This window comes from Chamaea fasciata, unplaced genomic scaffold, assembly GCF_029207755.1.
Source record: "Chamaea fasciata isolate MVZ Bird 193981 ecotype frontalis unplaced genomic scaffold, bChaFas1.0.hap1 SCAF_504, whole genome shotgun sequence".
Classification (NCBI taxonomy): Eukaryota; Metazoa; Chordata; class Aves; order Passeriformes; family Sylviidae; genus Chamaea; species Chamaea fasciata.
In genome coordinates this window covers 22,326-35,605 of record NW_027094589.1, presented here as the reverse complement: position 1 = coordinate 35,605, position 13,280 = coordinate 22,326, and the positions used below count along the sequence as shown (strand labels likewise).

The 13,280-nt window shown below is 65.1% G+C and overlaps 1 protein-coding gene across 5 annotated transcripts; it reads left to right on the top strand.

The window, feature by feature from the left end:
* Positions 1–178: 178 nt before the first annotated feature.
* On the top strand, positions 179–12,223 carry WDR45 (WD repeat domain 45). 5 transcript variants are annotated; one of them, XM_066208870.1, is made up of 10 exons: positions 179–537; positions 1,949–2,023; positions 3,217–3,321; positions 5,261–5,357; positions 6,064–6,109; positions 7,538–7,617; positions 8,753–8,961; positions 10,089–10,190; positions 10,852–10,994; positions 12,055–12,223. In XM_066208870.1, exons 1-10 carry the CDS (start codon positions 194–196, stop codon positions 12,162–12,164), a joined length of 1,311 nt encoding a protein of 436 aa, XP_066064967.1. In that variant the 5' UTR covers positions 179–193; the 3' UTR covers positions 12,165–12,223. The 5 variants fall into 5 exon arrangements, with proteins under 5 accessions (XP_066064967.1, XP_066064964.1, XP_066064965.1 ...); XM_066208867.1 differs by having other exon boundaries at positions 8,753–9,687; XM_066208872.1 differs by having other exon boundaries at positions 391–537; positions 6,015–6,109.
* Positions 12,224–13,280: the final 1,057 nt, after the last annotated feature.

Sequence of the window (13,280 nt, the reverse complement as noted above, 5' to 3'; positions counted from 1 at the left end):
CGGCCGCCTCGGTTGTTTGCCCGCGCGGTGGGCGCTGTCGGCCGGTGGGATCCCTCCGTCCCCTCTCCGCGCCCCCCGGTGCTCCCGGTGCTCCCGGGGCCGGTTCCGAGCCAGGCCGCGCTCTGCCCGTTTCCAAGATGGCGGCGCCGGTGGTTGCTATGGGCAACGCCACACGCCGCCGCCATTCCCCAACATGGCGCGTTGCCAGGGACGACCCCGCCCCTCCCGCCTCCGCCAATCATCGCGCGCGGCTGTTTGGGCCGAGCCGGAAAGGGGTGTGGGCGCGGCTCACGTGACCGGAAGTGCGCTCTGGCCGGGCGCTGTGGGGCGTCTCGGTGGTTTGAGCGCCCGGCGGTGGCGCCCGGGAGGTTTCGGGGGGATTTTGGGGGGTTTGGGGGTTTTTTGGGGGGTCCCGGCGGGTTTTGGGGATCCCTCGTTCCCCCCGATCTGCCCCCGCAGCGGCGCCGCTGCCGCCGGCGCGCCCCGCCATGGCGCAGGCCCGGGGGGTGAACAGCCTGCGCTTCAACCAGGACCAGAGTGAGTGCGGGGACCCCGAAACTCCCTGAGGGACCCTAAAACACCCTGAGGGGACCCCGAAACACCCTGAGGGACCCTAAAACACCCTGAGGGACCCCGAAACACCCTGAGGGACCCTAAAACACCCTGAGGGACCCCGAAACACCCTGAGGGACCCCGAAACTCCCTGAGGGACCCCGAAACACCCTGAGGGACCCTAAAACACCCTGAGGGACCCCGAAACACCCACCCGAGACCCCAAAACAGCCCCTGGGACCCCAAAACTCCCCCCGGGACCCCGAAACACCCTGAGGGACCCTAAAACACCCTGAGGGGACCCCGAAACACCCTGAGGGACCCTAAAACACCCTGAGGGACCCTAAAACACCCTGAGGGACCCCGAAACACCCTGAGGGACCCTAAAACACCCACCCGAGACCCCAAAACTGCCCCCGGGACCCCAAAACTCCCCCCGGGACCCCAAAACACCCCCCCGGGCCCCCCAAACCTCCTTCAGCCCCCCCAACTTCCCCCGGGGACCCCAAAACCTCCCACGCGGGACCCCAAAACACCACTAGGACTCCCCGATGTCCCCCGGGACTCCCCAAAGCCCCCCAGGGACCCCCAAAACTGCCCCGGGACCCCCAAAACACCCCTCAAATCCCCCTGGGTGACCCCCAACGCCGCCCAGAGACCCCCTAAACCCCCCCAGGGACCCCCTGAATCCTCTCAGGGACCCCTGAACCCCCCCAAGGATCCCTCAAATCCCCCCTGGGTGACCCCAAACTCCCCCCAGGGACCCCTGAACCCCCCGGGGTTGCCCCCGAACCCTCCAGGGACCTCCCAGACCCCCCCGGGAGTCCCCAGTGCCCCCCGGGGACCCCCCCAAATCCACCCAGGGGCCTGAAGAGCCCCCCCAGACCCACCAGGGACCCCCAGAACCCCCCCCAAGGACCCCTCAAACCCCACCAGGAACCCCCTAAAGCTCCTCAAGGACCCTCAAACCCCCCCAGAGACCCCCCCAAAGCCCCCCAGGGACCCTCAAATCTTCCCAGGGACCCCCAAAACCCCCCAGGGACCCCCAGAACCCCCCCAAGAACCCCTCAAACCCCACCAGGGACCCCCTAAAGCCCCCCAGGGACCCTCAAATCTTCCCAGGGACCCCCAAAACCCCACCAGGGACCCCCAGAACCCCCCCAAGAACCCCTCAAACCCCCCCAGGGACCCCCTAAAGCCCCCCAGGGACCCTCAAATCCCCTCAGAGACCCCCCCAAAGCCCCCCAGGGACCCCTCAAACCCCCCCAGGGATTCCCCAACTCCCCCCGGGCCCCCCCTAAACCTGCCCTGGGTGACCCCCAAACCCCCCAAGGACCCCTGCGCCCCCCCCAGGGACCCCCAGGTGCCCCCCCGTGTGACCCCCGGTGCCCCCCAGGCTGTTTCTGCGTGGCCATGGACTCGGGGGTCCGCATCTTCAACGTGGAGCCGCTCATGGAGAAGGGACACCTGGGTGAGGGGGTTGGGGGGGCTGCAGGGGGACCCCCGGGCCTGGGGAGGGGTCACGGGGGGGGGGGGTTTGGGGGGGTCACAGGGAGTTTTGGGGGTCTTTGGGGGGTCCCTCTGTCCCGGGGGGTTCTGGGGGGACCCCCCGGCTCTGGGGGGGGGGCACAGGGGGAGGGTTGGGGGGTCCCAGGGGGGGTTTGGGGGGTCCCGGGGAGGTTTGGGGGGTCCCAGGGGGGTTTGGGGGGTCCCGGGGAGGTTTGGGGGGTCCCAGGGGGGTTTGGGGGGTCCCGGGGGGGGGGTTGGGGAGTCCCGGGGGGTGTTTTGGGGTCTTTAGGGGCACAGAAGGAGGTGGGGGAGGGAGTTTGGGGTGTTTTGGGGTCCCTCCCCCCAGCCCGGGAGGGCGGTGTGGGATTTTTGGGGGGTCCCTAAGCCTGGGGGGGGTTCGGGGGTCTCTGGCCCGGGGGGGGGGGGGGGCAGTTTTTGGGGTGGGGGCAGTTTTGGGGGGCTGTTTTTGGGGTGGGGGGGGCAGTTTTTGGGGTGGGGGCAGTTTTTGGGGTGGGGGCAGTTTTGGGGGGCAGTTTTTGGGGTGGGGGGGGCAGTTTTTGGGATGGGGGCAGTTTTGGGGGGCTGTTTTTGGGGTGGGGGGGCAGTTTTTGGGGTGGGGGCAGTTTTTGGGGTGGGGGCAGTTTTTGGGGTGGGGGCAGTTTTGGGGGGCTGTTTTTGGGGTGGGGGGGCAGTTTTTGGGGTGGGGGCAGTTTTTGGGGGCGGTTTTTGGGGGGGTGGGGCAGTTTTTGGGGTGGGGGCCGTTTTGGGGTCCCCCAGGGCCCCCAGGTTTTGGGGGTCCCCTTCACCTTTTTGGGGGGGGGGTCTCTTCTATTCGAGGCTGTTGCTCTAATCTGGGGGGGGGTCCCTAAATTTGGGGTGTCCCCCCAAACATGGAGATGGGCTGGGAGGGCCCGGGAGGTCTCTCTCGGTTTTGGGGGGTCTCCGGGGTTTTGGGGGGGTCCCTGGGGTTTGGGGGATCTCTGGACTTCTGGGGGGGGTGCTCTGGGGTTTTGGGGTGCCCCCTGATTTTGGGGTGTCCCCGAGGGGCTCTGTGGGGTTTTGGGGTGTCTGTGGGGTTTGGAGGGCTCTGGGGGGCTCTGGGGGGTTTTGGGGGCCCTGTGGGTTTTGGGGGTCTCTGATTTCGGGGTCCCCCAGACGCGGAGCAGGTGGGCAGCGTGGGCCTCGTGGAGATGCTGAACCGCTCCAACCTGCTGGCCCTGGTGGGCGGCGGCAGCAACCCCAAATTCCCCGAGGGCTCAGGTGCGCCCCAAATCCCTGAGGGACCCCAAAACACCCCCAGGGACCCCGAAACACCCCCCGGGACCCCAAAACACCCCCAGGGACCTCAAAACACCCTGACAGACCCCAAAACACCCCCAGGGACCCCGAAATACCCCCCGGGACCCCAAAATACCCCCAGGGACCCCAGAACACCCCCAGGGACCCCGAAACAGCCCCCGGGACCCCGAAATACCCCGAGGGACCCCAAAACACCCTGAGGGATCCCCCAAATCCCCCCCAAAATCCCAACAGACCCCCCAAACCCCGTGGGGGCTGCCCCAAATCGAGGTCCTCCCCCACCACCTCCTGGAGGGGATTTTGGGGATCCCCCCCGACCCCCGGGGGTCCCAGTTTCGGGGTGTCCCTTTTTTGAGGTGTCCCGGTTTCGGTGTCCCGTTTTTGGGATGTCCCGTTTTCGGGGTGTCCCAGTTTCGGTGTCCCGGTTTCGGGGTGCCCCAGTTTCGGGGTGCCCCGTTTTTTGGGGTGTCCCGGTTTCGGGGTGCCCCGTTTTTGGGGTGTCCCGTTTTTGGGGTGTCCCGGTTTCGGTGTCCCCAGTTTCGGGGTGCCCCGCTTTTGGGGTGTCCCGTTTTCGGGGTGTCCCGGTTTCGGGGTGTCCCGGTTTCAGTGCCCCAGTTTCGGGGTGTCCCGGTTTCGGGGTGTCCCAGTTTCGGGGTGTCCCGGTTTCGGTGCCCCGTTTTCGGGGTGTCCCAGTTTCGGGGTGTCCCGGTTTCGGGGTGTCCCAGTTTCGGGGTGTCCCAGTTTCGGTGTCCCGTTCTCGGGGTGTCCCGTTTCGGGGTGTCCCGTTTTTTCGGGTGTCCCGTTTTCGGGGTGTCCCGGTTTCGGGGTGTCCCGGTTTCGGGGTGTCCCATTTTCGGGGTGTCCCAGTTTCGGGGTGTCCCGGTTTCGGGGTGTCCCGGTTTCGGGGTGTCCCGGTTTTGGTGTCCCGGTTTCGGGGTGTCCCGGTTTCGGGGTGTCCCGGTTTCGGTGTCCCGTTTCGGGGTGTCCCGTTTCGGGGTGTCCCAGTTTCGGGGTGTCCCGTTTCGGGGTGTCCCGTTTTTGGGGTGTCCCAGTTTCGGGGTGTCCCGGTTTCGGGGTGTCCCGGTTTCGGGGTGTCCCAGTTTCGGGGTGTCCCAGTTTCGGTGTCCCGTTCTCGGGGTGTCCCGTTTCGGGGTGTCCCGTTTTTGGGGTGTCCCGTTTTCGGGGTGTCCCGGTTTCGGGGTGTCCCGGTTTCGGGGTGTCCCGGTTTCGGTGTCCCGTTTTCGGGGTGTCCCGGTTTCGGGGTGTCCCGGTTTCGGGGTGTCCCAGTTTCGGGGTGTCCCGTTTCGGGGTGTCCCAGTTTCGGGGTGTCCCGGTTTCGGGGTGTCCCGGTTTCGGTGTCCCGTTTCGGGGTGTCCCGTTTCGGGGTGTCCCGTTTCGGGGTGTCCCAGTTTCGGGGTGTCCCGTTTTTGGGGTGCCCCGTTTTTGGGGTGTCCCGGTTTCGGGGTGTCCCGTTTCGGGGTGTCCCAGTTTCGGGGTGTCCCAGTTTCGGGGTGTCCCGTTTCGGGGTGTCCCGTTTTCGGGGTGTCCCGGTTTCGGGGTGTCCCAGTTTCGGGGTGTCCCGTTTCGGGGTGTCCCGTTTCGGGGTGTCCCAGTTTCGGGGTGTCCCGGTTTCAGGGTGCCCCAGTTTCGGGGTGTCCCGTTTCGGGGTGTCCCGTTTCGGGGTGTCCCGGTTTCGGGGTGCCCCGTTTTTGGGGTGTCCCGGTTTCGGGGTGTCCCAGTTTCGGGGTGTCCCGGTTTCGGTGTCCCGGTTTCAGGGTGCCCCATTTTCGGGGTGTCCCGTTTCGGGGTGTCCCGGTTTCGGGGTGTCCCCAGTTTCGGGGTGTCCCCATTTTCGGGGTGTCCCGTTTCGGGGCGCCCCTGACCGCCCGTGCCGTCCCAGTGCTGATCTGGGACGACGCCCGCGAGGGCAAGGACAAACTGGTGCTGGAGTTCAGCTTCCCGCGGCCCGTGCTGGCCGTGCGCATGCGCCACGACAGGTACCCGCCCCTGGGACCCGCTGCACCCACTGGGAACACTGGGAACACTGGGACGGGGACTGGGAACACTGGGAACACTGGGACAGGGACTGGGAACACTGGGAACACTGGGAACACTGGGATAGGGACTGGGAACACTGGGACAAACTGGGACAAGCTGGGACAAACTGGGACAAACTGGGACTGGCACTGGGACAAACTGGGACCAACTGGGACAAACTGGGACTGGGACTGGGACAAACTGGGACAAGCTGGGACAAACTGGGGGGACTGGGACAGGGACTGGGACAAACTGGGAACACTGGGAGGGACTGGGGGGCACTGGGAGGGACTGGGAGGGACTGGGAGGGACTGGGACAGGGACTGGGGGCACTGGGACAAACTGGGAGCACTGGGGAGCTGGGGGGCACTGGGAGGAACTGGGACAAACTGGGGGGCACTGGGAGGGACCCAAACCCACGCTGGCCACGTGCATGAGGCACAGCGGGGACTGGGGGGACTGGGAGGGTAACTGGGGTAACTGGGAGGACTGGGGAAGGTCACTGGGAGCTCTGGGGGGTCACTGGGGTCACTGGGAGCACTGGGGGTTCACTGGGGGGGCACTGGGGGTCACTGGGAGCACTGGGAGGTGTAACTGGGATGAACTGGTGTCCCCAGGCTGGTGGTGGCCCTGCAGAGCCGCCTGTTCGTGTTCTCCTTCCCCCAGCGCCCCACCAAACTCTTCGAGTTCGACACCCGCGACAACCCCAAAGGTGGGACCCCAAAACCCTAAAGGGGGACCCCAAAAACCCCAAAGGGGGATCCCAAAAACCCCAAAGGGGGACCCCAAAAAACCCCAAAGGGGGGACCCCAAAAAACCCCAAAGGGGGACCCCAAAAAACTCCAAAGGGGGGACCCCAAAACCTCAAAGGGGGATCCCAAAAACCCCAAAGGGGGATCCCAAAAAACCCGAAAGGGGGGACCCCAAAAAACCCCAAAGGTGGGACTCCAAAACCCCAAAGGGGGGACCCCAAAACCCTAAAGGGGGGATCCCAAAAACCCCAAAGGGGGGACCCCAAAAAACCCCAAAGGTGGGACTCCAAAACCCCAAAGGGGGGACCCCAAAACCCCAAAGGGGGACCCCAAAAAACTCCAAAGGGGGGACCCCAAAAAACCCCAAAGGTGGGACTCCAAAACCCCAAAGGGGGACCCCAAAACCCTAAAGGGGGACCCCAAAAACCCTAAAGGGGGGACCCCAAAACCCTAAAGGGGGACCCCAAAAACCCCAAAGGGGGACCCCAAAAAACCCCAAAGGTGGGACTCCAAAACCCCAAAGGGGGGACCCCAAAAACCCTAAAGGGGGGACCCCAAAAAAACCCTAAAGGGGGGACCGCAAAACCCCAAAGGGGGACCCCAAGAACACCAAAGGGGGGGACCCCAAAAACCCCTAAGGGGGGACCCCAAAACTCCAAAGGGGGAACCCCAAAACCCACCGGGGGGAGCCTGAGACTCAGGGGGATCCCGATGGTGTGGGGGGATTTGGGGGGTCCTGGGGTGTATTTTGGGGTCCCGGGGTGTATTTTGGGGTCCCCGGGGTGTATTTGGGGTCCCCGGGGTGTATTTGGGGTCCCGGGGTGTATTTTGGGGTCCCCGGGGTGTGTTTTGGGGTCCCGGGGTGTGTTTTGGGGTCCCCGGGGTGTATTTGGGGTCCCGGGGTGTATTTGGGGTCCCGGGGTGTATTTTGGGGTCCCCGGGGTGTGTTTTGGGGTCCCGGGGTGTGTTTTGGGGTCCCCGGGGTGTATTTGGGGTCCCGGGGTGTATTTTGGGGTCCCCGGGGTGTGTTTTGGGGTCCCGGGGTGTTTTGGGGTCCCGGGGTGTGTTTTGGGGTCCCCGGGGTGTGTTTTGGGGTCCCCGGGGTATTCTGGGGTCCCCGGGTGTATTTTGGGGTCCCGGGGTGTGTTTTGGGGTCCCCGGGGTGTATTTTGGGGTCCCGGGGTGTATTTTGGGGTCCCGGGGTGTGTTTTGGGGTCCCCGGGGTGTATTTGGGGTCCCGGGGTGTATTTGGGGTCCCGGGGTGTATTTTGGGGGTCCCCGGGGTGTATTTTGGGGTCCCGGGGTGTGTTTTTGGGGTCCCCGGGGTGTGTTTTGGGGTCCCCGGGTGTTTGGGGGCGCAGGGACACCCCAGTTCCCGTCCCCCCCAGGGATCGTGGACCTGTGCCCCAGCCTGGAGCGCGCCCTGCTCGTGTTCCCGGGACACAAGTGCGGGAGCCTGCAGCTGGTGGTGAGAAACTGGTTATACTGGTTATACTGGGATACTGGGGATACTGGGATACTGGGGATACTGGGGGGACTGGGGATACTGGGATACTGGGGATACTGGGGGGACTGGGATACTGGGGATACTGGGATACTGGGATACTGGGGGAACTGGGGGGACTGGGGATACTGGGATATTGGTTATACTGGGATACTGGGGATACTGGGGATACTGGGATACTGGGGATACTGGGATACTGGGATACTGGCTATACTGGGGATACTGGGATACTGGGATACTGGCTATACTGGGGATACTGGGGATACTGGGATACTGGGATACTGGCTATACTGGGGATACTGGGGATACTGGGATACTGGGGATACTGGGATACTGGGATACTGGCTATACTGGGGATACTGGGGATACTGGGATACTGGGGATACTGGGATACTGGGATACTGGCTATACTGGGGATACTGGGATACTAGGATACTGGGGATACTGGTTGTACTGGGGATACTGGGATACTGGGGATACTGGGATACTGGGGATACTGGGGATACTGGGGATACTAGGATACTGGGGATACTGGGAATACTGGGATACTGGGGATACTGGTTGTACTGGGGATATTGGGGGGACTGGGGATACTGGGATACTGGTTATACTGGTTATACTGAGATACTGGGGGGACTGGGATACTGGTTATACTGGTTATACTGGGGATACTGGGATACTGGGGATACTGGGGATACTAGTTATACTGGGGATACTGGTTATACTGGGATACTGGGGGGACTGGGGATACTGGGGATACTGGGATACTGGTTATACTGGTTATACTGGGATACTGGAATACTGGGGGACTGGTTATACTGGGGATACTGGTCATACTGAGGATACTGGGGGACTGGGGGGACTGGGCGATACTGGGCAGCCCTGGGATAATACTGGGCTGCACTGGGGGCGATACTGGGGTGACACTGGGTGACACTGGGGTGACACTGGTCATCCCTGGTGTCCCACTGCCCCTTTCAGGACTTGGGCTGCACTGGGGTGTACTGGGGATGCAGTGGGTGGCCCTGCGGTGACACCGGGTGACACCGGGTGACACTGGCGCTCCCCGGCGCTCCCCGGTGTCCCATTGCCCCCCCAGGACCTGGGCTCGGCCAAGCCGGGCACGTCCTCGGCGCCGGTGACCATCAACGCCCACCAGAGCGAGGTGGGCTGTGCCGCCCTCAGCCCCCCGGGGACGCTGGTGGCGTCGGCCTCGCGCCGCGGGACCCTGATCCGCCTCTTCTGCACCCAGAGCCGCGCGCGCCTGCTGGAGCTGCGCCGCGGCACCGACCCCGCCACGCTCTACTGGTGCCACTGGGGGGACTGGGAATGGGGACACTGGGAATGGGGAATGGGACCGGCACCGACCCCGCCACGCTCTACTGGTGCCACTGGGGGGACTGGGAGCACTGGGGACACTGGGAATGGGGAATGGGACCGGCACCGACCCCGCCACGCTCTACTGGTGGGACTGGGGGCACTGGGGACACTGGGAACACTGGGAACACTGGGAATGGGGAATGGGACCGGCACCGACCCTGCCACGCTCTACTGGTGCCACTGGGGGGACTGGGAGCACTGGGAACACTGGGAATGGGGAATGGGACCGGCACTGACCCCGCCACGCTCTACTGGTGCCACTGGGGGGACTGGGAATGGGGACACTGGGAATGGGGAATGGGACCGGCACCGACCCCGCCACGCTATACTGGTGCCACTGGGGGGACTGGGAGCACTGGGGACACTGGGAATGGGGAATGGGACCGGCACCGACCCCGCCACGCTCTACTGGTGCCACTGGGGGGACTGGGAGCACTGGGGACACTGGGAATGGGGAATGGGACCGGCACCGACCCCGCCACGCTATACTGGTGGGACTGGGGGCACTGGGAGCACTAGGAACACTGGGAATGGGGAATGGGACCGGCACCGACCCCGCCACGCTATACTGGTGGGACTGGGAGCACTGGGAATGGGAATGGGGACACTGGGAATGGGGAATGGGACCGGCACCGACCCCGCCACGCTCTACTGGTGGGACTGGGGGGGACTGGGAACACTGGGAGTGGGGACACTGGGAATGGGACTGGGAGCACTGGGAGTACTGGGAATGGGGAATGGGGCTGGAGCTGCGCTGCGGCACCGACCCCACCATGCTGTACTGGTGGGACTGGGAATGGGGAATGGGGACACTGGGAACATTGGGAATGGGACCGGCCCCAACCCCGCCCCCTGTACTGGTGGGGCTGGGGCTGGAGGCGGATCTGAGGATTTGGGGAACCCCTCCCAGGCCGTTTTCGGGGCGCTGCCCCCTCCCCGCCCTGAGGGCTCCGTCTGCCGGGCTGAGCCGCTCCAGCAGGGGGGGGCTGGGCCTTCGGGGATCGGGATCCCCTGACGGGGTTTGGGGGGTCCCTGACGGGGTTTGGGGTCCCCAGCCTGGCGTTCAGCCCCGACTGCTCGTTCCTGTGCGCCGTCAGCGACAAAGGCACCGGCCACGTCTTCGCCCTGCGCGACACGCGCCTCAACCGGCGCTCGGCGTGAGTGCTGCGGGATGAAAACCCTCCGGGGACACCCCAAAACCCGCCGGGGCACCCCAAAACCTGCCAGGACACCCCAAAACCCGCCGGGGCACCCCAAAACCTGCCGGGGACACCCCAAAACCCACCGGGGCACCCCAAAACCTGCCAGGACACCCCAAAACCCGCCGGGGCACCCCAAAACCTGCCGGGGACACCCCAAAACCCGCCGGGGCACCCCAAAACCTGCCAGGACACCCCAAAACTGAGTCGGGGACACCCCAAAACCCCATCAGACCCAGGGGGGACACCCCAAAACCTCATCGGGAACTGGGGTAATGCCCCAAAAACCTGTCAGGGATTGGGGAGGACACCCCAAAAACCTGTGAGATGCAGCAGGGACACCCCAAAACCCAGTCAGGGACCCCCCAAACCCCCTTTAGGGACAGGGGGGACACTCCAAAACCACGTCAGGAGCAGGAGGGACACCCCAAAACCACGTCAGGGACACCCCAAAACCACGTCAGATCCTGGGGGGGAGACCCCAGAACCCTATTAGGGGCACGGGGGGACACCCCAAAACCCATCTAGGGATGGGGGGGACACCCCAAAACACCATCAGACCTGGGGGGGACACCCCACGCCCCCGCTGACGCCCCCCGGCCCCGCTGCTGCCCCCCAGGCTGGCCCGAGTGGGGAAGGTGGGCCCTGTGCTGGGCCCCTACGTGGAGTCCCAGTGGTCCCTGGCCAGTTTCACGGTGCCGGCCGAGGCCCCCGGCGTGTGCGCCTTCGGCAGGGCCGGCCGCAGCCCCAGCTCCGTCATCGGTGAGTGCCTGGAAACACCCCAAAAACTGATCCTGGGGGGAAAAACTGCCCCAAAACACCCCAAAACTGACCCCGGGGGGGGGAAACTGCCCCAAAACACCCCAAAAACTGATCCGGGGGGGGAAAAACTGCTCAAAATACACCCCAAAACTGATCCTGGTGGGGAAGACAGCCCCAAAACACCCCAAAACTGACCCCAGGGGGAAAAACTGCCCAAAATACACCCCAAAAACTGATCCGGGGGGGAAAACTGCCCAAAATACACCCCAAAACTGATCCTGGTGGGGGAAGACAGCCCCAAAACACCCCAAAAACTGATCGGGGGGGGAAAAACTGCCCCAAAACACGCAAAAAACTGATCCGGGGGGGAAAAACTGCCCCAAAACACCCCAAAAACTGATCCAAGGGGGGAAAACTGCCCCAAAACACCCCAAAAGTGATCCGGGGGGGAAAAACTGCCCAAAATACACCCCAAAAACTGATCCGGGGGGAAAAACTGCCCCAAAACACCCCAAAAGTGATCCGGGGGGGAAAAACTGCCCCAAAACACCCCAAAAACTGATCCGGGGGGGAAAAACTGCTCCAAAACACCCCAAAAACTGATCCGGGGGGGAAAACTGCTCAAAATACACGCCAAAAACTGATCCGGGGGAGGTTAAAACTGCCCCAAAACCGACCCGGGGGAGGGAGAACTGCCCAAAACACCCCCAACTGCCCGAGGGGGGGCTAAATAACCCCAAAACTGACCCTGGGGGGGCTAAAACAGCCCAAATAACCCCAAAATAACCGGGGCGGGGCTTAAACAAAATAACCCCAAATAACCCTGGGGGACCCTAATGGCCTCTGTGCCTTTGGGGGGGGAGGGAGGGAGGGAGGGGGGGGCACAGCCTGAACTCCAAACCAGCCCCAGAATCCCCCCAGGGACCCCCCCTGACCCCCCCAGGGACCCCCCTGACCCCCCCCTGACCCCCCCAGGGACCCCCCGACCTCCCCCGTGACCCCCCAAGGGACCCCCCCGACCCCTCCCGTGACCCCCGCTGACCCCCCGGTCCCGCGGCAGCCGTGTGCGTGGACGGCACGTTCCACAAGTACGTGTTCAGCCCCGACGGGAACTGCAACCGCGAGGCCTTCGACGTCTTCCTGGACATCTGCGACGACGACGACTTCTGACCCCCCCGGGACCCCCCCGGGACCCCCCAAACCCCCCCAAAACCCCGCGGACAGCCCCAGCCTCGCCTCGGTCTCTTTATTGTCGTCTCGGGCGTATCCAAGAGGATTGTTAGAAAAAACAAGGGGGGGGAGGGGCGTACAAAAGCGGGGCTCCCCCCGCGGGCCCCCCCCGCGGTGATGTGGGGGAGGGGAGGTGTCCCCCCCCCTCCCCGCTGCCCCTCCCCCCCAGCTCTGGGTCCGGCCCAGCCTTTGGCCCAGGGGGGGTTTGGGGGTCCCGGGGTTGCTGGTGATGGTGGTGGGGGGGGGATGGCACGTGTGTAGCCCTTTAAGAGTGGGGGGGAGGGGCGGGGCGGGGCGGGGGAGGGTCAGAAGGAGGGGGCGGGGGGGTCAGTGCCGAACTTGAGGCGGTAGATGAAGGTCTTGGTGGGGAGCAGCACCTGGGGGGAGGGGCGGGGGGGGGGTCAGAGAGGGGCCCCCCCCCGCGCTCCCCGGTGGGTCTTTCCAACGTCACCCCCCTCCCCCCCCCCCCCCCCAGTTCACTGATGGTTCAGTCCGGATGGGGCTGCCCCACCCCCACCCCCCCTTCCCGATAGTTCATCTCAAACCCCCCCCCCGTACAATGGTTCATCCCCACCCTGTCACCCCCCCCCTTCCCCCCCACATCCCGCAGTGGTTTACCCCACCCCCCCCCATTCCCTCGTCAACCCCCCCCAATGGTTCGCTCCCAAAGCCCCCCCAGACCCCCAAACTCAATGGGGGGAGTGCAGGGACCCCCCGAGCCCCCAACAGGGAGAGCCCCCCAATGACCCCTGACCCCCCGTGCCCCCCCGGATCCCCCTGAGCCCCCCATGGGGGAGACCCCCAATGACCCCAGACCCCCCCAGACCCCCCCGGATCCCCCTGAGCCCCCCCATGGGGGAACCCCCAATGACCCCAGACCCCCCGTGCCCCCCCGGACCCCCCCGTGCCCACCGGGTGTGTGACGTAGCCCCCCGCAGGGGTAGCACCAGACCCCCCCTGAGCCCCCCATGGGGAGACCCCCAATGACCCCAGACCCCCCCGGGACCCCCCCCGTGCCCACCGGGTGTGTGACGTAGCCCCCGCAGGGGTAGCACC